General features: G+C 39.6%; 1 protein-coding gene across 1 annotated transcript; it reads left to right on the top strand.

Moving 5' to 3' along the window:
* LOC139737184 (very long-chain specific acyl-CoA dehydrogenase, mitochondrial-like) lies at positions 1-24,669 on the top strand. Its single transcript, XM_071647861.1, has 15 exons — positions 1-184; positions 2,529-2,625; positions 3,533-3,605; positions 4,656-4,720; positions 7,753-7,887; positions 9,216-9,484; positions 10,957-11,085; positions 13,434-13,528; positions 15,243-15,346; positions 16,296-16,487; positions 17,481-17,543; positions 19,301-19,402; positions 19,998-20,095; positions 21,477-21,695; positions 23,889-24,669. Exons 1-15 carry the CDS (start codon positions 117-119, stop codon positions 24,100-24,102), a joined length of 1,923 nt encoding a protein of 640 aa, XP_071503962.1. The 5' UTR covers positions 1-116; the 3' UTR covers positions 24,103-24,669.
* The last annotated feature ends 412 nt before the right edge of the window (positions 24,670-25,081 follow it).

Here is a 25,081-nt window from a genome sequence, read left to right as displayed (position 1 = left end):
CGTAGGTAGGACTGGAGAGTGACATAATCTGTGTGATTAGACAAGATTTCAGAACTCAGGAAAGACCCGTCAAATATTCATTTTCTTCGGATAACGCCAGTTCACAATCTATCAACATGATGCAGTCAGCGAGATTAGTTTGTCGCCTTCAGAATACCGTGGCTCATAATTCAACCGCTTTCAGGTAAGTCTGTGATTGTGTAATGGATAAATGCGGCGATGTTGAACGGTGACGCTGCCGCTACAGATCGCATACGATGTCCATGTACGACATTACATTTGAAGGTCATGAATTCAGTGGAATACTAGTACATGTACCGGTGCTAGATCGTATCGCTGTCGGGCCGGGTTCGGGCGCCCGGAGGGCCGAGGGCAGGGCAGGGGCATCCTGGTCCAAGAGACCCGACGACCGACCCGCCGCGGCCGTCATGAATCAGGGCGGGGGCGCAAACACCAAAGTAAAGAGTTCGAGCGAGACAAAGTGAAAACATCACTTATATTACCCCATTTACAGTTAGGTAGCCACTTTGGCAAGTTCAGTTTATGATAAATTGGTCGAGGCTATTTACGTTAAATAGTACCTATTAGTAGTAGGGCCTAGAAATATTTTGATAACTGTGACTGTGAGTGTGACTGTGTAAAAATTAAGAGAGCGAGAGTGTGTGATCTGAGTCAAGTGAGTGATAACTCAACTTCATGACATGTCACTGTCAGTTGTCTTGTCGCAGAGTGATAGCTGTCTTCTCTGCTGGCGATATGATTGTCAGTGATGGTCACCAATGCGGCAATGCGCAATGTTGTATATTACTTAAATGGCAGCAAAGTGGCCATGAAATGTCAAAGACAGTCATTAAAGGCTAGGAATTCACTGGTCTGGTAGAACTGTTAAAGAGGGGTAAATTACAGAATAATTACCGGCAACGGACAAACCCCGGGGCGCTCCTTGTACACAGTTATACTGTGGGAGTGCCCCAGGCCCAAGTTAAAAGAGTGCTGTTACTGAACGTTCGAAGACAAACCTAAATTTTTGTATTCGGCGTTTTTCGCAGTTGTTTTCAGGCTGTTTTTAGTCCCACTTTAAAACAAAAGCGGGAGTTACTGGCATGACAAGTGTTATGGAAAGCGAGGGTACTCTTGCACCTGATTGGGCCTTTTTATCAATGAATGAAATGGCCTCTGCCACAAATACAACATGTAGGCACCCTGTTGCAAACAGGGATGATTACCCCAGTCTGTAAAGCCAGAAATTTGTTGTGTCCATGAAACTTTCGCATATTTTGCAAGGAGACAAGATTCACGAAAGTAAAGTGCATGCAAAAGTGTTTTATCTGTGCAAATTAGTGATTGCCAGAACTTGGTGATTTGTGAAAATTTCATGCCGCGGAAAAGGTCGTTGCTTTCATGAAAGTTTCACACCGTGAATGCTTCTAGTCTTACAGTACTTAGTCTACAGAGTACTGTCAGTTTCCTACTGAGACTTCCTCCAGAGACATAACATAAAACCTAGTATTTTCCCCCAGATGTATGGTTGAACTATTGCGGCTGTACATGTACATTGTATACCTGCAACATTGTGGTAGTCTAGAGATCTAAGACTAAAGTTAAAATATGGCATTTGATGCAGGTAGGGGTGTTCCTGGTTCAACGTGGTGTCTTGATAATGATTTGCAATAATTTTGCTGGTAGATGACTTTGTGAGTGTGAGTCTGTTGCCATTGTTTGTTTGTTTTTATGTCACATGTGTCACTGCTCTTCTGAGGTGATATCAAAATCAAACAGTTGTCGCTGAGTGACCCAATGACAGAAGTTTATTTCGGATGGATTGGCATGTATTTAGAGGACAGAAGGAAAAGAAAAGAAAGAAATTGTAGAGCAAAAAAAAAAAAATCGAAGAAAAAAATAGGAAAAGATGGATTAATTTATACTTTTAGATGTTGGTAACTCGCCTCTGCACATCATGTTTTGGTGCTTATGCCTGTGAATGATTTTCCATTTGAGATCAAAAGGGGATTTATAAATTCCATGAATATGATTCAAAATAAATGAACATTGTCCTCATTTCTGTTGAGGGCTTGTACTTTGAGAGAGTATGAAAATACACAATTAATTTATCAAATCCAGAGATTACAGATTACAGATCACAAGCCCCCCCAAACCCAAATCACTTTACCTTAGCATAAGAGTTAGAATTTTGATGCATTAGTTTTCAAGAGCATCAATCCAACTTGTGCAAAAGAAGAAGAGGATCTGCGACTTCTGCCAACCTGGTTTGCGATGGAAGGAGTGTTTTTACAAGAATGCAGCTTTTCAGACAGTACTACACAACCTGACTTACAGTGTATATGTGAAATTAAGTGTGAATCTCAGCTATTGAAAGCAAAGTGTTCTTTGCTTGTTGATTTTTGAACATCTTTTGTTGTTGTTGTTGTTGTTGTTGTTGTTGTAAACAAATGTTTCCAGAGTTCAAGAAGTTCTCCCTTATCTTATCATAAAGTAAAAATAGTATCATGCTACTTATTTTTCCTCAGGCCTGGAGTCATAGCATGCAACCAGCTTTCCCGCCACAAGGCGTCTGCAGCGCAGCCGCAAGAAACTGCCCAAACATCGGCTCCTGCCAAGACAGAGGTGTGTATGACATGGGAATACAAACCATTCAGGTATCCATCTCCCAACCAAATGTCGTATTTCCCACTCCCATGTTCATAACTACTGTGATGTGGTACAAATAACACTGGACGTATTCAGGGTCCTTAGCTTCAATTCTTGCAGCTTCAGTACACTATATTAGACATACTAGATATTTACTTGGAAATCTTGCATAAAGAAATGGCTGCCCCTTGTCTTGAAAAACAAAGCAAAATTTTCTTGTGCAAGAGCTAACTAAGTATCACAACAAACACACCACACAAAAAGAAACTGAACACCTCAAGTAGTCAAGCACCAGGTAATCATTTACAAACGAGTGTTGCTACTACAGTCGTATGTGTACAATGTAGCTATACAGGCTGTTACTTATCATGAATCTCTTGTATGAACATTTATGCATTGATAGTAGAAGTTGTGTATCACTCCCTGCGCCAATTAATTTCAGTGCATTGTAAATACACGTCCTCGTACAGCAAGTGTAAAGTGTACATTTTGCACTGAGCTGAAATTAAGTATGTAAATGGTAAATGAATTAAACCCAATACAAGTATCTTGTAACAAACACAGCATGATGTAAACATTAAAAAAATGCATGATGTAAACTTAAAAAAAAAAACAGAAAAAAAAAAAACTGTTGAATGCTTGAGGTCAAAATGGAATTTGAAAACAAATGAGTTCGAAGATGAAATAGCGCACAGATGGAACATATGGTAATATTTTGATGGAGGGTTGTTTTTTTTTTTTGGTCTGTTTTGTTATTATTGTGGGAACAGAGATCAATATCAGAAACTTTGTGATGAACATTCGTGCAATAGCCCCGTGTGTTACAAATCAGACATTTAAAGAACCTTCGAATTTGTCATTCTTGGTCTATGCTATGTAACAGGAAACAAAGTCATTTGTGATGGGGCTCTTCAAGGGACAAATCAACCCTTCGGAAGTATTTCCATACCCTGATGGTAAGTTTGCACTCGTGTTGAGTCAGATTGGTAGTGTGCATATGGGTCACTCGTGCAACAGAATCCTAAAAGCATTCGCAATTAACCTTAAGCTTGTCCAGTTAGTGGTCACATATTCAGTTACAACATGTGGGTTTGACAAATCTTGTTAGTTCTGTATGAAGTTGGGTCCTACAGTCTGATAGATAATTGTCTTGCATCAATTTATTCGTGTGATACGTCATCTGTATTTTTTTTTAATGGAATAAGTAGGATGTAGGTGTATGTACATGTACAGTTTCATTCAGGAATGCCAAATTAGTAAGAGCAATATGATCATTTCTGTGGCATAATAATCCAAGGACTGTTTATGGGATCAGACATATAAGAGGCAGCATATATGAGCTTACCTCTGCAAGGTGCTGATCTTTGGTAACACATACACTGTATGTTAGCAAACATTGTTGTTCGTTCAACATTTTCTTTGTCTGTTCTGTAGACTTGCTTCAACTGATCAGATGATTTGATCAGTCATTGTGATAATTCACCATGCCATATGATATGAACAAGAATTATTGCCACTAATAGCTGGAGAGTTCTCACAAATATGCAGTTATTCCCATCAAGCGTGTGATATCATCCACACTTATTGCCTATCATGCGTAGAAGCTGTGAATGTTTACAATATAACCCTACCTGCCTGATGGTCCCTACCCATTTCTTTCAAATATGTAGCAGCACAATTTCATCATTATCTGATTTATTATAATGTTGTTCAACAATGGCCAAATATTACTTATTGAGGTACACTGTATGTAGATCTAGACCTCAACTGAATATTTTAGTGTTTTGAAAATGCAAGAGAAATGTAAAGAAAAAGCTTATTGATGTAAGAGACACATTCAATCTCTTCTGTTAACCTTTCGTACTTTCCTCCCTCTTCAAAGCATATTGGGAACACCCTTCATGACTGTAGTTTGAGCTGTACAAGTATTGATTGTCATGGTTATTCATGTGATATGAATTTTTCACTTATCACTTTTCAATTCTCCTTCCCAAAATTCTTTGTAGTCCTGTCTCCGGAGCAGAGGGAAAATCTAGAAATGCTCATCGATCCTACCATGAAATTTTTTGAGGTAAGCCCAGACATCCCTTTTCATCTTGTAACAATCATTCACATTTCTCATATAAGATGTATCACTTCTAGAAACAGTCCCTCTCTTCATGGAAATCTTCAGAAATAGAAATATAAGGGGAAAAAAGTAAAAGCAGGGGTCGCACTTAACTTTTTTTTAACTAGCCAGGCGGACTACTTAGAATCAATTTTAACACTGAAGCAATATTTTGGCAAGCCAGACGGACCAGTAACTTCAGAATTTTATGATTTTTAGCTAGTCCGACGTGATTTCGGGTGGCCAATGGCCAGTGGACCATTGCCAATTTCGAACCCTGAAAAGGAAAAAGAAAGAAAGAAAATACAACTTATAAGTAAAGGACTGAAGCAGGGCTATGAAGTTATCAATATCTGTTTCAAAATTTTATGCTGGTAAAGTGTAATACTTCTTTGCATGTAAACTCAAGATTGTGGGGCGACTGTGCTGTCAAACCAAAAACATGGATGGCATGAAACATGAAAATCGTAGCTGATGGCCTTCTTTGCAGCATGAAACTTTCATGAAGTGCCAACGGCGATAAAATTAAGAGAATACTACGTTGTGTACCACAGGTAGACATAAAATTTAGCATGCATTTCACATATTTGCAAATGATGGCTCCTTTCAAATACTGTAAAACACAATATTTTCGTGAATTGGAGCCGATGGCCCTTTTCGCAGCATGAAATTTTCATGAGTGGCCCGTAACATTCAGTGTGTGTAGTGTAGACAAGAACTTTCACATGCAATTTAATTCTGCGAATCTTGGTTCTCGTGGAATTCGCGAAATTAAAATGCACGTGAACATTCCTCGTTTTACAGTATTCACGAAAGCTTCATGCACACGGAAATTTCTGGTTTCACATTTAATACACTGTAATATTGACTTATGACGCTGAGTGTGTACTGTTTATCCAAGAGTTCTCATCATCATACATTGTAAACACCTCGCAAACTCTTGAGCTCAACCCACAGCAGATTTTTTTCACGAGCAGAATTGGCAATTACACTTTGTATTAATATTATATGCTACATTGTATGTATGATCCCCTCTTAGTGTTGGGAATAAGTCCTCCTTTTAAAACACACTATTCATCCTAACCTGAGTTTAGTTGCTTGTTACCTGTGTTGTAGAGTATGCCCCTTTGTCGTAGGTAGTGTCAATTACTGTAAAATGAGGAATGTTCACATGCATTTTAATTTCACGAATTTCGCGAGCGCCATGATTCGCGAAAATTAAATACGTGTATGTGAAAGTTTTCTTGTCTCCACTGTATGCATCGAACACCAGTGGCAATTCGCGAAAATTTCATGTCACGAAAAAGGCCGTCAGTTGCAATTTGCGAAATTTCATGCCACGAATATGTCATGTTTTACAGTATTACCAATCTGTATGTCTATTAAAAAACATAAAAAAAGGACAACCTACTTGGAGGTACAATGTATAACTCCATAAAGTGGCACAAAATCCTAAATTATTGTGTCATGATGCATGTGAAAGTGTATGGCTCTTTTTACTTGCACGTGATCGAGAGACCTTATTAGTACATAAATTGTGTATTGTACTCCTTAGCCAGCTGTGGCAAGATGTGTAAAGTACTGGTAGTGAGATCTGCATAGTACATGTATATGGAGCAAGTGGTCAGTATGGGTCATTCAGTCTTTCCTGAATGGGGAATTTATACTATGAATGGAATGTAACCTACAGAGTGCATTGGTGAAGGGAATATTGCTGGTACCCACTTTCGTTGTATGACCACACATTATTGTGCAGTCTGTAGATACTGTGCATAGTGCATGCAAATGGAATCTGAGTGTGGGTGTAGTGTGACCTTCTCTTGCAGTCTTTTCCAGTTTCCATGAAATTGCTGCTGGTTGTCGATGCTATGAATAGAACGTCTGGCAAAATTTAGCACAAGGCTGTCTCAGTGGTCAGTAGAGTAGAAACATAAAATGGCCGCAACAATTTTCATCATCTAGAAATGCTTCCATGGGCCGTATTCTGAGAGCTAATTAAGTGTCTGATTAGCACTTAATTACCGAATTGGTATTCTGAGAGCATGATTAAGTAGGGGGTATATTAACTACCATAGCAACAAGCGTTTTGGCGGGAAGGACTTACGCGTTTGCGCGTATCAATGCGCGTGCACCTCTGAGAGGACTTAATCACAGAGTTAATTACGAATCGGTATTCTGAGGGTGTAATTAAGTATGAAAGTTAATGGAAAACTTAATGATACCAAAGAGTGTCATTAACTACTCCGATATCACGCAATACATCATGTTTTCTCTGCCACAACGATGCTTACCGTCTTCGGTAACCGAGGAGCGGTTGAATGTTGTTATCGTGGTATCCGTAGAATTCAGAGAAAAAAAGAAATATAGCCGATCTTCGAGGAATTTTGTCATTTTATGTGAGCAAAGAGGTTGAGATCTTCGCGTGCGTAGGTGAGGGGTTGTAATCAAATACCGGAGTGTGCGCACGGAGCTCTTGGGTTGTAATTACAGGGGGCGTGGAGGAGCGCGCATTGAGGGCATATTTGCGCGTGTAATCATCAATTTGGCTTCTAACAACGCGTCTGATTGGATGGAATAACAATCAGATGGGAGGGACCTAAGATAATTACAGGGGACTTAATCATACCTTAATTACGTCCTCAGAATACCGATTTTGCCCATGATTAAGGGGTAATTAACTTCACGACTTAATCACGAAGTTAATTACAGACTTAATTACGACCTCAGAATACCACCCCATATCTTCAGCATCAGCAGGGTCGTATGCAGCATTTTAGATCATTGAATTCCCTGTGGAAATCACAAAAACTCTGATCCAGATTAAAAGATTTGAATGAATTCACCATTATACATTTAAAAAAGTGATAAGAATGAGGGGAGCATCTGTGTTTCATACTACAAAATGATATCGGTTCAATGTTTGTGTGTGTTTTGTGTTCTGTGTTCTTCCACCCAACATCTGTTGCCATGACGATTGCATAACTTTCTCCACACAGGAGGTGAATGATGCGGAGAAGAACGACGCCCTGGAGAAAGTGGAGGACCACACGATGCAGGGTCTCAGGGAGCTGGGAGCCTTTGGGCTGCAGGTCCCAGCAGATCTTGGAGGAATCGGACTGACCAATACACAGGTATTTTCAAAGAAGCTCCGTTGCTCTTTTTTTTTCTGATGTTTGTTTAAAAGTGAAAACTAAGTTTCGGTAAGTGCTTGAGAACCCGTCTAGCACCATTTCATTTTTGCTTGCAATATATCGAAAGAGTCCACTAAGAAACTTACCTGGCTGACGCGGTTTGCCGGAATGATGAGTCGGTTTGGAGTATTTTGAGAAAAATAATAATAGTAGGAAAACCGACTTTTATTCCAGAAGGCTCCAGACTAACTCGGTCTCGGAAAAAATTCGACCCTACTTCAGACAATTCACACGCAGTTTGTGATCGCCACATTCTACTGGCCACTGCATAATACCAAATGAGGCCTAACTGAATGGACAGGAAAGTGCGTGCTAACGTAATCCTGTACAAAACAAAACAAACATGACAGCGCGCGGTCCTCAGTTGCTGAGACGCGCGGTCTTTGGAGTTTTTGTTGTTATTTATCAAGCGCCTTTGATTGTTTTAAAGGTGCTTGATAGGCGCACACTAATTTTGCATGCGCGCAAAAGAGGTTTTTGATGCGCGCGTTGTAACAACTCGGACCATTACTGCGAGTAGCCAGAACACGAAGCGCTAGTAGCAGGCCGCTTCCATAGGACAACACTGTACAATCAGAGGGACAACCATTACAACTCATCCCACCGTCAAAGCGAAGCCAAGTTATCCCCGAGTCCGAGTTTAGCCTGACCCCGTTCGGGTAAGTACTGAGACTGAACCTTTTTGGTTAATATTTCGCATTTTCGTCGTTACCCATCGAATATCTTGTAATAACATCGTTATCCTGCACATTGCCTAAGCATACGTTCACATTTGGGAGCGAAATTTGACAACTTTTGCAGGCGTACCAGAACTTTGTTTGGGCTTTAAAGTGAGCTCTCAATTTGTACACGTACCGTTGGTACTGGTACTGCAGCTTGAATGATAGCTCTCTCACAAACCAACATCATCATGTCTTAGCTGATTTTAGTGTCTTTGAATCATACTCCACTGGCGTTTTTATTTGATCTTTGGATAGGTTCTGCTTTTATTTGATTGTTTGTAGTTGTTTGGAAAAAAAAAGAAGAAGATTCAACCAGCTTTGAAAGAATAACAACAGCCCTTTTTGATGATTTGTACCAAAACAGGCAACAATTGTCTCTATTTTGTTTACATAATCATTATTGAATTCAAGGATGTGGCTTGTTGGTTCATGCAAAGAGGTTAATCTTTCCTCTATCTTAGTCTTTATTTTGTTCTTATAAGATTAAGAAAATTGCACAGAAGAAGTGTCATCTTTTAATGCTATTGGCAATTTTTGTTTTTTCAGTATGCTCGTTTGGTTGAAGTCGTTGGAGAGCATGACCTCGGGGTTGGAATCACGCTTGGCGCCCACCAGTCCATTGGCTTCAAGGGCATACTGCTCTACGGTAACGAGGCGCAGAAGGAGAAATACCTGCCGAGCCTGGCGGCTGGCGAAAAGATGGCGGCCTTCTGCCTGACGGAGCCAGCCAGCGGCTCCGACGCCAGCTCCATCCGATCGAAGGCGGTGCTGAGTGAGGACGGCAAGCACTTCATCCTCAACGGGAGCAAGATCTGGTGAGTAGGGGGCACCCTCTGCAGGATTCACCGAGCGCACAGTGCCACAGGCACAATCTTGTAATGCCTGAAGCATCTATTATAATCGTTGTGACTCAAAAGAGATGTGCTTGATATGTTTAACATTCTATTGATCTCACGGCAAGAAATTCATGGGGTGATATTTCTGCAACATCACCTTGTGATCATAAAGGAAATGGAAATCTCTCATCACTGTTGAATACAGATGGACTGAGTAATACTTATTGATGGCTGAGATCTTGGGGGGGGGGGGCAAATAAGCTCCATGGGGTTAAGAGATCACAGGAATATTTCAGGCATTTTTTGTTGTTTGTACACAACTTCTATTTGTAGTAGTGTACGTGTGAATCCAGTGTTAATTTTGACTTACCCTTTGCATTCTATATGCAGACATTTGCCTGGATACTATCTGTACTATCTAACCCGAAGTCAACCTGAAGTGTTACTGAATTCTTTATCACATTATCATATGCATCAGCAAAGGCTGCTTGTCTGACAAAACAAGCATCGCATGAGAAGTATATGTCATGGCACACAATGATGTCATGTACACATCATAGTTTTCTAAGATGTACACGTTTCTCACCCATATGTGATATACAGAGATGCTCTTGAATCCGCGTTATCTACTGATGACTGCCAACTATTTGCTTGAACTCTTATTTATTTGCTCAAACTCTTATTTAAATATAGAAAGGTATTTTCAGTGTTAGTAAAACATTCATGCTATCTTTTATCAGATGGCAGTGTGATTTGAGAGTATGATTGTGATGCTATTGCAACACTGTGTTCAAGGTTCTGTTGTCAATGTAATACTCATCACCATTTCAAAAAGCCAAAGTCTTAGCAAACAAACCTCCATCCGCTTTGTATGGTATCTAAAACACATGCTATTTGTCCCTCTTTTCTTGTAGTGTTTGATGTTCACTGTCTTATTTTAGGCCATGCTGCAAGTGGAGATAATGGTTGTTGTTTTTATTTCTTATCTCTTGATAAGCTGTTTTTAGTTCAGTAAACATCTTTTTAATCGACATTGTCCTTCAATGGAAAATGTGTTGTGTTGCATAGTAAGTGAACTACTTTCTTGATATTGCAATGAATTCATTAAAGATTTCAAAATTTCAAATTTTAAAGACATGTCAGAGCATGTGTTGTAAAACTAGTCAGGATATGTGAATAGCTAATGCTAGTGGTATATGCAAGGTTTCCAAAAAGAAGAGAATCCACCATGTTGTTTCTTTGGACCATGCAGTTGAATGATATGATCCCCGTTTCATAAAACTTGTTATCAGTGACAACTGCCACATTTCTATGACAATTTTTCTCCCAGCCAATCAGATGCAAGGATTTCAGTAGCTTGTCACATCTATGATAACTTGTCACTGATGACAAGTTTTATGAAACGGGGCCCTAGGCCTAAATTGTTGGATTTTTTCCCTGCCACACTCCAGGATCAGCAATGGTGGCCTGGCTGAGATTTTCACCGTGTTCGCTCAGACCGCTGTCACTGATGCCGAAGGAAATACGAAGGACAAGATTTCGGCATTCATCGTCGAAAGGGGCTTTGGAGGTGTGACCAGGTATGAACACTTGTGTAAAGCCCATTGGCCAGAATTCATGAAGGTGGTTTAAATTCATACCATGGTTTAGATTAAGTCCATCGACTAAAATAAGTGTGAAATATTTGCACTTTTGACATGTGCATATTAATGTGCATTTGTTATTGGATGACTGTTGCTGTCATGCAGTTTGTCAATTTTATTTTTGCAGAAGAAATTTGCACAAATCATGGTGTAAATGTAAACCACCTCCCTGAATTCAGGCCAGTATGTCCCAGGAAAATTTTGTTGGAGAAATCATTGTTGTTTGATCATTAAATTGGCAACCCTGCACTTTTACTGCGAATCTCACTTTGGAGAAAGATTCTTGATACTGGTTGAATTTGTGAAATCTGCCCAAAACCAGAATGTTGTTTCCTACAAGAATGTGCCACTTTGAGAGAAAACAAACAAACAAACAAACAAACAAACAAACAACAGTAACTTTAATCTTCTAAGCTGTGCTGCCAAATGAAAATTTTAAATATGTCTTGTTTCATGATACATACTGCAACATTTATATTCAACATGCACATTTTGTGCTTGAATATAGTGCACGAGGTGGTTGAACTTTGGCACTGTTAGAACATGTTGAGTGTGCAGGAGTATGTTTAGATCAACAATATCTATTTTAACACTTTTGTGACAGGAATAGATTTCTGTTCAGACATTGCTTGCTTGGTTTTTCCCACAGTAGGGCCCTTGGTAGGGCTGAAAATTAATGATCTTTTCCAGTAAAGTAAAAAGGGTGTTCCTCATAATCAACAAGCCTGTCTATTCATTTTTGTTGTTGTTGTTTTTTTTTCAGATAATATGTTAGTTCCAATATCACAAATCCTTTCCAGTAGAGTCAACAGGGTGTTTCATAATTCAAAAGCCTGTCATTTTTTTCCTTCAAATCTTTTAAATTTTAGTTCCAATATCACAGGTTCTTTCAAATGCAAATTACAACAAATCAGTGTAATGTAAAATATATGAGCAGATGTTAAAAGCTGAAGAGAAATATTAGCAAGTGCGTAACCTGTCTTTATCAACTTGTTCAACATCAGTGTGTTATAGGAAAAGAGAGGCCCACTTTAACCCTAAAAAGACTGGGGGGGGGGGGCCTAAAAGGCCCCCCCTCGACATTTCGCGCGATTACTCTGCAACACGCAATGCTCTTGCCGCGATGCTCAATGACTTTTTTCTTTCGAGTTTCCCGCACATTTTGACACCAAATTTGTGACGCCCGGAGGTACGGTTCTGAAGTTACATAACTTTTTGTACATGCACGTGAGGCCGAAAATGGCTCAAAAATGTGATTTTGTGTACAAAGTCAATGCAAATTGAGTTTTTTCACATGGTTCATATAAATATGCTTATTTTTACTCTCAATGGCTAAAATTAATTTATTTTAGGAGTATTATGCTTCAAAAAGTGTCTGCCACAAATTTTGTAAAAAAAACAACAAAAACAAAAGGTCGAAAAAACAAAGAAATACATAAGAAATTCATAAAACAATAAAATAAATAAGAAATTAATTTTGATACCAAATTTTTTTTCAAGTACATTTGCTAAGAATGCCATAAAGAATAATTAGACCAAAAATGAGCACTTTTGGAGCTTTATTTACTGATTTAGGTCAAAGAGTCTGATTTCTCGCATAAATTAGCATAATTAATCAAAATGAAATAAAAGAATACTATTTTGGAAAATTTAAATATACGATCTTGTAGATTACATCGCACACTACCATTGTACAAATTTCCGCGGCGATCGCGCGATCCACGGCCGAGATCTTAAGGGGGGGCCCTTTAGGCCCCCCCCCCCCCCCCCCCCCAGTCTTTCGAGCTACCAAAATAGCCCAGTCTATTTAGGGTTAAAGACAAGTGTATAGAGATGTGGGCCACTCAGTTGACTGTCAGAGGTATGCCCAACATAACAACAAATCATGCAAGCAAACAGGGTCATTAAAATACTGTATACACCAAATATTTCTCGAGGTTTTTATTTTCGCAAATTTCGTGAGTCAGGTGCTAATCGCGAAATTAAAGACATGGGAAAATAATGACTCTGATCCCGATATGCTTGTGATGCACACTTGTTCATTTCTCTGTTTAGTACAGTACTCCACGATCGCGAATTTAACCACTCGCGAAATCGTTGGGAATTCCCGATTCGCGAAACTTTCGACTCGCTAAATGCATGGGCTATACTGTATATTTTCAATGGAAACAAATTGAATGAGTCTTTGTCAAGTCCTTGATGGATGAAAAAAGATGTCCATTAATCTGAATGCATTAGAAAAACAGCCAATGTAATGACAGAATTCTCTGACTTTCACCTGGCAGTGGTCCTCCAGAGAAGAAGATGGGGATCAAGGCATCAAACACAGCTGAGGTCTACTTCGAGGATGTCAAGGTTCCTGTGGAAAACCTCCTTGGAGGTGAGTAGATGCATTAGGGCAAGTCAATGACCCTCTTAACCCTAATCAGGCTGGGGGGGCGGAATCCGCCCCCCCCCCAACGTTTCGCGCAATATCTTCGCAGCGCGATAAGCTCCCACCGCGATGTTTCATGACTTTTTTCTTTTAAGTATCGCGCAACTTTTGAGACCAAAATTGTTGCGCCCGCGCGTACCGTTTTGACGCGACGCCCGTTCGAAAAAAATAAGTCAACCCCAAAATTGCTCCAAAACGTGATTTTGTGTACAAATCCAATGCAAATTGTGTTTTTTCAATTAATTCACATAAAAATTCATATCTTGACATAGAATGGACGAAATTAATTCATTTTAGCATAATAAAGCTTCGAAATATGTCTGTGACAAATTTTGGCCAAAAAATAAACAAAAACAAAAGGTCGAAAAACAACGAAATACATAAGAAATTAAAAAAACAATCAAATACATAAGAAATTAATTTCGATACAGATTTTTTTTTATCCTATGTCTCAGGAGAATGATACAAGAAACATTTTAAAAAAGAAATTAGCTTAATTAGAGCATTAATAAGTGATTTAGAGCCCAAAACTGATTTTATGCATAAATTACAATAATTAATTAATATAGAATATAAGAAGAATTTTTCGGAGAAAGCAACCATACATTTTGATAGTATACGTCGCGGGTGTTGCGTGTGCCGATTTTCGGTGCGATCACGCGTTCCATAGGCGAGATCTGAAGGGGGAGCGGAATCCGCCCCCCCCCCCCCCCCCCCCCCAGATATAGCATAGCCAAAAAAGCCCAGCCTGATTAGGGTTAATCTCTATGCAAATGTAAAATGCCCACGGGCTGCTGGAAAGTGATAAGTTATGAAGTTGGTTTTATTTCTCTCCTTTTTTCTTGTGGAAAAAATTGAGCTAATTCATTGAGTTCCCACATCCCCAACATACTCCACTAAAGACAAACAGCTTTTATACAGAGTTCTGCAAATCCACGTGCCTGCTGTTGTGCTTTCCCTTGGCTAAAAACAAAAACAATTCACCACATATGTGTTGTTTAGAAAGTTTGCATGGTGATGTAAATGAGGAAGAGTTATTGATTTCGGTAACACCTTGTGTAAGTAGTCATTGAAGGGACTGTTGTTTGGTAAAAGACCCTAGAAAGACCCTAGAAAGAGGAGAGTGTAGGAGGGAAGAGACATGGGGAGAGTGTAAGGAAGGCAAATAATGGCAGTCAAAGGGTAGCGGTGAGCTGGGAGTTGAGATTGCACAAAGTTTTATACAGAATGTTGCGTGGTGTCACATTTTGTTGCATTCACCCCATTTTATTATGGCCTAGTAGGATTCTCACTAGCATTTGGACTGCCGTGGCAAAGTTTTTGGCGGTTAAAAAATCTGACACAGCATCCACTGCAATCAGGGTCTGTCACATTTGCCCACCCCGTCCCCCTGGGTTGTCTCACGTCCATCTTGTTTTGTCCATGTTGGCCTGAAACATGACTGCTCTGGCCGCCGGGAATGTCGTGTAAACGTAGCATTAACAAACACAATGTTTACTATTGGTAAAACTGGTAGCATACAGAGCAAACAAGTCAAGCTGTATGATTGATTGTTTGGCTAGGGTTTTATTTCCATCTGAAACAAGACTACAAATGCCAGACTCTCTCTTTTCAAGCAGTAGAGGGCTCATTTCTTTATTTGTTTGACCTGCCCCTGCAGAGGTTGGCCAAGGCTTCAAGGTGGCCATGATGATCCTCAACAACGGACGCTTCGGCATGGGCGCTGCCCTCGGTGGTACCATGAAGGGCCTCATCAAGAAAGCTGTAAGTCCTGCTTTTCTTTAGAGCATGCAGGTCTGTAAAGGAATGTAATTCATCTACCTGTACTTTCATGATGATAATGATCAAGCACATGATAACACAAAATTACGTGCAAAAAGGAGGCGCAAATCCAGAAATGAAAGCAATATTTTCATTCTAACTTGTTTCTGACTTGAATTGGTTGAAGAAAGTTTATTAGAAATTTGGCGAAAAACATGCTGTGAACTGTCAAAGTGCAAGATCATAAGTACAATTGTACCATCTGTGATTCCTTGTAGTAAGGATTAACATGTGACAGTGGTGAGAATCAATGATGGTAAGGCCCATGATAATGAAGTCAGAAGGATTTAGAGCTGTCTCAAAAATTATCGTGGAGAGAATGATGGAGGAGATAATATTCTCTGTTTGGTCTTGATGTCATGATGATGAATGATAGTCTTGACATTGATTGTTAGTTCTTTTGTAGGGACATTATGATTAACCGGGTGGATGATGATAATGATGATGATGATGATGATGATGATGATGATGATGATGATGATGATGATGATGATGAAAGAGGTAAACAAGAATGAAGACAGCACTAACTACAGTGATGATGAGGTTGTTGGTGGTTAAATTGATGTAAACCTGGGGCCCGTTTCATAAAACTTGTTATCAGTGACAACTGCCACATTTCTATGACAAATTTGCTCTCAGCCAATCAGATTCAAGGATTTCAGTAGCTTGTCACATCTATGACAACTTGTCACTGATGACAAGTTTTATGAAATGGGGCCTAGAACAACATTTATCGTTACAATGATTATCAAGCACGGTCAAAAATTAAAAAATGAAAATAAAAGAACCAGAAAACCAGCACCCACCTACCTACCCCCCCCCAAAAAAAAAAAACAAAACAGGAAGATAACCCAAGTTCTTGGACATATACAATTCCTTCCTTGACACGCAGGTGGAGCACGCAGCCGGTCGCAAGCAGTTCGGCTCCACAATCGACAGCTACGGGGCTATTCAGGAGAAGCTGGCCCGCATGGCGGTCAAGCAGTACGTCAACGAGAGCATGGCCTACCTGCTCTGTGCCAACATGGACTCCGGCTCCAAAGAGTTCCAGCTAGAGGCCGCCATCAGCAAGATCTTTGCCTCTGTAAGTCTAGGCTGGAACCCAGCTCCGCCTTCCTTCGCAGCCTCCTTGACCTTTTTTTTTCCCTTTTGGGGGTGGGGGGGAGGGGGGATGCAGGAGAGTCATTATGACCCTGTACGTCTTTACCTCCAATCCACTCCTGCCCCACTTTCTTTCATTCCATTTTCCTTCTTCTTCTTTGCTTCTGAATAGAGATGCCAACTGTTACTGTATCATATGCTGTATACTTCGCAGAGTTTTTATATTGAATTTTGCCGAGAATTTTGTGATATTTGTGATTTAACAACACACAAAAATAATGACTCTGATCTTGACATGAATGCAACTTGCACACATACCTTTCTCTGTTCATTACTGTACTCCTATGATTGTGAAGCTAACCATTCATGGAATTTTCGGAAGTCCCAATTGTAAAAAAAGATTAGACTTGCTACCACATCGTCTTCCTGATGATATCACTTTCTAACTTTGGCTCTTGTTTTCTGTTCCTTTATTTTTCTGGTGTGTGTCCAGAATCTAAGACAGATTACCAGTATGTCGATATGTGTGTGTATGTGTGATGCTGTGAAGGCAATGTGTGACTTGCAAGTAAACTTTTAGGGAGTTTATGCATTTAAGTGGGTGTATTGAAGGCCATGTTATGGTAAATGGCAGCAGTACAGTTCTATGCCCTGTCAGGTAAATAAGAGTTGAATTGAATGAATATAGATTTGTGAAATATTTGGCATTTATTTATTGCAACTCCAGAGAAATATGTCTACTCTTGTCTAGGCTTTAAATCTTCATGTAAAGTTCATGCTTTCCCATCTTATATGGTCCAACATAAATTAAAGAATGAAGAGTTGAAGCCTTGACTCGAGGCTAGGTGCGACTATGTTTACCCAATGACTCAGGTTTCACACATCATTAAACCTGAATGACTAATTGGCCTTCATTCCTATCTCCCTCTCTCTCATGTCTGCTTCCCACACGCGACCTTGTGACCCCTTACAACAGGAGGCAGCCTGGTTCGTCGCCGATGAGGCCATCCAAGTCTCCGGAGGGATGGGCTTCATGAAGGTGTGCATGCAACCTCTCTCAATCATGTTGGGCTTTTCTATCTTTTTTTCTTTTTCTTTTTCCTTTTTTTTTCAGTCATACTGCGAGGCTAACAAAAGCAAGCCTATAGTGTTAGTGATACCTTAAAGGCACAATTTACCATTTGCAGATGAAACAAAAACCTGGCATTAGTGCTTTCAAATAGTTATAAAATATGAGTTAAGTATAGAAACAACCACTGTAAAAGTTTAAATCCATATAATCGATGTTACGTATTGTTGAATACACAAAATGTGAACAATAGTCATAATAAAGAATGCTTCCAGACTTAACCATCTACAGTTGTGATTTATTGAGAAAAATACTGATATCTCCTTATATTTTAGGCTTTATTGCAAATATTTTATGTGGTAAGATGTTTTGTGATACAACAGATCTACACATATGCATCAAAGGTGATATCTTGAACATTTTTGAAATCACTGCTCCCACAGGTAAACTGGACCTTTAAGAGTTGTAGTAGTGAATCACAAAAGCAGCAGTACTAGCAGTGACGGTAGTACAGTCAAACCTGCCATAGAGACCACCCGTCTTATAGCGGCCACCCGCTGTATACAACCACTCAACTCAATTCCCCCCCCCCCCCCCCCCCAATAAAAAAGTCATGTTAAAGACCCTGTCTGTAGCGGCCACCTGTCTACTTCGACCACTTTTTGATCTCCCTTGGGTGGCAGCTATACAAAGTTTCGACTGTAGTAGTCACAGTAAAATAGACAAAGAAAAGGGAGTATTAACAGCAGCAGCAGCAGCAGCAGTAGAAGTAGTAGTAGTAGTAGTAGTAGTAGTAGTAGTAGTAGTAGTAGTAGTAGTAGTAGTAGTAGTAGTAGTAGTAGTAGTAGTAGTAGTAGTAAGTAGTAGTAGTAGTGGTAGTAGTAGTAGAAGCAGCAGCAGTAGTAGTAAGTAGTAGTAGTAGTAGTAGTAAGTAGTAGTAGTAGTAGTAGTAGTAAGTAGTAGTATATAGTAGTAGTAGTGGTGGTAGTAGTAGCAGTAGTAGCAGTCATTGTAGTAATAGCACTGTCAGTAGTAGTAGTAGCGATAGTAATAGAAGTAGTAGAAATACTTGTAGTTGGGTTATTAAAAACTCATGAGGGGCGTTTGCGTGGATGATAAGACACAGCAGTTGTTTTTTTTTTCAGACTTGCTGCAACTGGAAGTTACCTCAAACGTTCATGAAAATTATAAGAAACTCAAGAAATATCTATCTTATTGTTGCACAAGTACCAGACAGAAAGTTGGATGTGATCTCATACCTGAGCATTGCGACATACCGAGGTGTAATTCAATAGTGGTAATATTAGCGATACAAATCACTTATTATGCGCCATCCTTCTACTGTTACTATTCTGAGGCGCAGAGGGGTCCAATGTATCATAGCTTTACAATTAACCAACTTAACATATTTATACACATGTTTTAAAAATGATTGATACATATAGGGAAACAGGAATGTTTTTCTAAGAGCTATCATAAATGCATCATAATATATATGCGTTTATACAATTGCGATGGATGGAGGTAAGTGAATGCCACACACCATTCTTATACAAACTATTCTAATTCCGAAATGAATGAAACTGAAATTGATGGTCAGAGCTTTCAATTTATCGTCCAATTGCATTATTCAGACAATAGGAGGAATAGATTTTGGCCTTATAAAAAATATCAACATTGTTGAAGAAAGACTAAAATCCAAACTGTATTTCGATTTTCTTGATCAGGATTATGGCCTTGAGCGAGTGATGCGTGACCTGAGGATCTTCCGAATCTTCGAAGGCACCAACGACATTCTGAGACTCTTCATCTCTCTCACAGGACTCCAGGTAAGATGGCAGCGGGAAAATCTCTTATCGCATACCCACAGCTGCCTTCCTGAATTTCTATGATAACTAGCTCCACCAAGGAAGGAGGTTATGTGATCATTGGCGTTAGTCTGTCTGTTTGCAAAATAACTAAAAAAAGTCGTGAACGGATTTGAATGAAACTTGCAGAAAAAGTTGATAATGACACAAGGAACAGATGAATCGATGTTGGTAGTGATCTGGGAATTTTTATGGATTTTTAAAGGATTTTTTATCTGTTCACAGATAAGGTTAATGAGCTTGGGAGTTTTAGGCTGCTCATATTTTTGAGATTTGCATATGCGCTCTAAAGCGCGTGCTCTGCCCAGGCGTCCATGTAGCTGGAAGCTGATGACATAAACAAAAGGCTTTTATATTCAAATTGGGCGATTTTCACCATGTGTGCATAATGGGTGGAAATGAGCTGCTTGGTGGAGGTCTGCACTCTCCAAGTGCTTTTCTAGTTTGTGCCTTTGAAATGTATGTTTTTTATTTGGCATTGATATGTTCTTCATACTCCCCGATATGTGAGCAATCTCTGTGTATTAAACTTATGTGTTTGTTTGTTTGTCACCAGAGTGCCGGCAAGCACCTGCAGGGCCTGCAGAAAGCCATGAGGAACCCAGCCGCCAACCTTGGGGTCATCATGGATGAGGCTAACAAGAGGGCCAAGAGGTGAGGCTTTGCACCTCCTGCACCCCCCCCCCCCCACCCCCTTGGTGTCCCGCATATTGTTGGCTCTTTGCGAATATAAAACTTGGCACATGCATGAATTGATTTATGAGGAATTTTGTTTATCATGGATGGTTAGCTCCTCTCAAATCAAACTTGGCACGTCTATGAATCAATTTATGAGAAATTAAGTTTTGATGCATTTTCTCAATGCCCGCCATGATGGAGTGGAAAAGAAGATGAAATTAATGTCCACTGCCATATGTTTCATTTCAGATGCTCCCAATGTATGTAAAGCCATGAATAATATCATATATGCAAACAGTCATTGTATGGAGTGTTAGATTGTACATCCACTTCAGTGATGAACATCTGTGATTACATGCTTTGATATTCTCATTCTTCACAACTGCCCTGTATTTTAATCTGTTTCATTTGTGTTTGTCCTCCAAAATTTCTTTCCTTCATTTCAGTCTCATATAATCGTTCTATCTGTTTTCTCTCTTCTTTTCTCTCTCATTGTTTTCTCTTTCCTTTTCTCTCTCTCTCTTTTTTTTCATTCTCATTATATCTCTCTCTGTCCTCTCTCTTTTAAACCAATATTTCCCCTTCACATCTCCATCCTGCTCTCAAACTATCACTTTCTTCTTTCTCCAGGGCAATATTGAGGTAACACTTGAAAGTCTTGATAAATTATGCAGACTCTGATCCAAATTGCTCTGAATAGATTGGGATAACCAAACATTTGTTGTTTGGAAATGTATAAAATATGTGTAGTTCTCATGGAGAATTTGATATAGAGCCCTGAAAATTGAGATAACACTGTTCTATTTGAGCAGACTGATTTACACCCAGGTGCACTTTCCTGATATTTTATCATACTTTTGGCAGTAGAGGTTTACAGACTCACTGCACAAGGATGGTAGTTGTTCTCATTTTAACCCTATATGGCAAGGTGGAATGTAAAGGCACATTGCCGTAAGCAATTTTCAGGTTTCTAGCTGATTTATTTGAAATCTAGACTGATTTGTGGCACCTGATTAATCAACTGCTCATTATGCAACAGTCACTGAAATGGACCATTGCATTCTTTCACTATTGAGCGTGCGAGTGCCAATAAGTAGCGACCATTTACAGTTCTTCCCTAAACTTGTCATCAAACTCACAATTTCAAACTTTTGGTGGTCATTACATTTAGCCCATTGCTTGGTCTAAGCCCATTAAATTGCATGACATCATTCTGATAAATGTTACATAACTTTATGCATACTAACTTGTACTTGATAAGAAGCCTATGTATTCAAGGTTTTCCTACAAAGTATGGCACATAACACCATTTTCTAAGGATATGTTAAGAATACTTGACACTCGTTTGGTCTTTCAGGATGGTGGGCATCAGCTCGGCGCCCTCGCTTGGCGAGTACGTCCACGCGGACCTGCAGGAATCGGCCGGCAGGGCGGCAAAGTCCATGGAGGAGTTCGGCATCTCCGTGGAGGGCCTACTGGTCAAGCACGGGAAGAAGATCATCGACAAGCAGTTCTTGCAGTGGCGCCTGGCAGACGCTGCCATCGACATCTATGCCATGGTGGCCACACTTTCAAGGTCAGTGAACTTTGCCGAGATGAGGCATTTCTTGTTTTGATACGTACATTCAAAAGGGTGCCAGAAGCATCATTTTTGCACTCCCTTTCAAACGGACGAGGTTATAACATAATTTTTGTTACCACAAAGTAAAAATTTAGGTCCCATAAGAAAGATCTATATCTTTATATACTTTGATGTTCGGTTATAACAACTTCAGTATAATGAAAGGAGAGTGCCAGTACTGAGGACTTAGTTATTTCAGGAGTTTCATGTAATGTGCAGTGTGATGGTATGGAGAGATTGTTCCGCCAAGATACAGTATTTTGTGCTAATAATTGATGAAGTGAAATGCATGGAATAAAAAAAAGAAGAGTTTTGAAAAGCTGAAATGTCATTGAATGACTTAAATGTCAAATATCGAGAAATTTTGAACAATTAGGCTGATGATAGTTGCAGCTGCCTGAATATCAAAAATTAGCTAAGGTTTCATATGATTTCCCTCAAAGTCCTACAAAATGGCCATTCGGAAAATTGGCTGTAATGATACTCGTGTTACTCACTACTCGTCCATCTATGCTCAAATTTCTGCTGGTCTATTTAGCAAATTTTTCACTGCTGTTCTATGCATCTAGTGAGTAATGTGTAAACCCATAGCATTTAGCTATTATGATAATCATGAATACTCGGGTTGTTCATTATACCCCCGCCAAACGAAGTTTGAAGGGGGTATATAGGAATCAGCGGACGGTCGGACGGTCGGGCGGTCGGTCGGGCGGGCGGTCGGTCGGGCCGTCGGTCGGGCGGTCGGTCGGTCCTCGCGAACTACTTCCTCAGTTTTCAACCGATTCCCATAAAACTTGGCACAGATGTGTGCCTTGGGTTGTAGATGTGCAAGACGTATTTTTTGACAGTACCCAAAAGTACGTTGCCATGGTAACGGCATATTATGGGCAAAAATGGGTACAAATCTTGCGTCGCGAACTCCTCCCCCAGTTTTTGATCAGTTTTTATGAAATTAGGTACAGATGTTCATCTGAATATGTTAATGTGCAAGACACATATTTCCGCAGTGGCAAAAAAGTGCGTTGCCATGGTAACGGCATGTTATTGGTAAAATATAGGGCAAAATGCTTCATGGCAAAACTGCTTCATCAGTGTTCTTCCAATTCTCATGGAATTCATATTGAATGTTTGTCTTAGGATATAGGTCAGCATGACACATTTCTTGACAGTGACAAAAAGTATGTTGCCATGGTAACAGCTCACATATTATGAGCCAAAATGATGGAAAATTTGTGTTGCAAACTACTTCCTCAGTTTTTGCCCAATTTCCATGAAACTTGGTACAGATGTGTGCCTTTGGTTGTAGATGTGCAAGACGCATTTTTCGACAGTACCCGAAAGTACGTTGCCATGGTAACGGCATATTAATGGCAGAAGATCAAGGAAAGATCTTGCGGATTTAACTACTTCCTCAGTTTTTTGACCAAAGCTTATGAAATGTTGTTTTGACCAAAGCTTATGAAATGTTGTTTGGCGGGGGTATAACCAGTCGCTGTAGCGACATTTCTAGTTTTACAGTGCATTACTGTGGTGCATACTTTGGTTAACATACAGAATAAAGCAAAAGCATGATTTGTAATTTGGAAAATTTACTGTAGCACCGCTGCCCAGTAAGCAGTTGGTGACGCATGTTAAATCCCAGGCTTAGTTCCTTCTTTGTCACTTGGTTTTCGTAGTAATCAAGATCAAGCATAAAAAGCTTACTGTAAAACATGATATATTTGCGGCACGAAATTTTCGCGAATTGGAGTAGACAGCCTTTTTCGTGGCATGAAATTTTCGCGAATTGCTACTGGCATTCAATGCATGTAGTATAGACAAGATATTTCGCGTGCATTTTAATTTCGCGAATCTTGGCGCTCGCGAAATTCGCGAAATTAAAATGCACGCGAACATTCCTCGTTTTACAGTATTTCACAGAGTGTAACTGCACAAAAAAAAAATCATAAATAAATAAATAGATAAATAGATAAATAAATAAATAACTAAATAAATAAATAACAAAGGAAAGAAATGGGGGGGAAAAAAAAAATCCTTTGGTCCAGGTCTGGCCTGTAGTCAGAATAGAGAAGTGTTTGTGGCCCCTTACCAGACCCAATTGCTGCCACTGAACCGAATGCTCATTCTTTTTCATGTATACTTGTCCAGGGCATCCCGTTCCCTGTCAGAGGGTGTCCCCTCAGCCGAGCACGAAAAGCACCTCTGCCAGCTCTTCTGCAGCGAGGCGTCAGACCGCGTCTCGGCCAACCTGAAGGCCCTGCGCTCCGCCGAGTCCAAGGAGAACTTTGGCCGGATGGCCTCCATCTCACAGCAGCTTGTCCAGTCGGGCAGCGTGGTGCCAGACCACCCCCTCAAGTGTTAGCCGGCCACCGGCCGCACTCGCAACTTCATCAAGACGAAGCGATTTTCGGTGAACATTTTGTGTGAAAACAAACAACTTATAACACCAAGACATCTTGCGAACTGAAGTACATGAAATCTGGGAAGCAAGGATAACCCTCATTTTCAAATGACTGTACAAAAATAACACTCGTCTATTTTAATGTGCGACGAAGGATTCAGTGGATATGGCCATACCTCATGCCATGTAGCACAAAGAGCTGCGTGGATGGGTTTGCAATACAATTGAAATATTCAGATTCTATGTATGTATGGAAAAATGTATGCAATCATGCTTCATGTAAGTTTCTGTGTCTTCAGCAGCACAGATCATGTAAAGAAGTTTTAGAAGTGTATCTGCTTAAATATATCAGTGAATATTACAGAAGAAATTATCAGTTTGCACAACTGCATGTCATCCATATGGGAAGTTTTCTTTGTCGGACTGTTTCATTTGCTTCCAAATATATTTAAAGAAGCCACATATAATTTGTATAAGTTGGTGTTTTGTTTAAAAATAGCAAAATGCCCCTTCAAAATGAAACTTTGAGCAGAGGAAGTCACGTTGTGTTCCATGTTTTGTTTCATGGAATTTTTTAAACAAATGTATAGTCTATATTAAAGCTTCATTGAAATAAGACATTATATCATGAGAAACTTAACTGTCCATGTCTTCATTTATATCTGCAGTTTGTTTATCTTTCCTAATATATTTGCATACCATGTGATATGAGTTGTAGATGACCCTTGGGGTTTATTTTGGGAACAATGTTCTAACCATGTGCAGCTTGTAAGCAAAACTGTTATAACTTGAATACACATTACAGTGCACTCCTGTTATAACGAACAAGGTTATCATGAAAATCTTGTTACAACAAAGTGAAAATTCAGGTCCCAGAATTATTATCTAGATATATCTTGATATACTTTATTGTTTGGCTATGATGAAATTTCAATATAAC

Source organism: Diadema antillarum, unplaced genomic scaffold, assembly GCF_040938485.1.
Source record: "Diadema antillarum isolate AM-2024a unplaced genomic scaffold, OU_Dant_1.0 seq00000684_RagTag, whole genome shotgun sequence".
Classification (NCBI taxonomy): Eukaryota; Metazoa; Echinodermata; class Echinoidea; order Diadematoida; family Diadematidae; genus Diadema; species Diadema antillarum.
The sequence above is the reverse complement of the archived record's forward strand: the minus strand, read 5'-3'. Positions and strand labels throughout refer to the sequence as shown.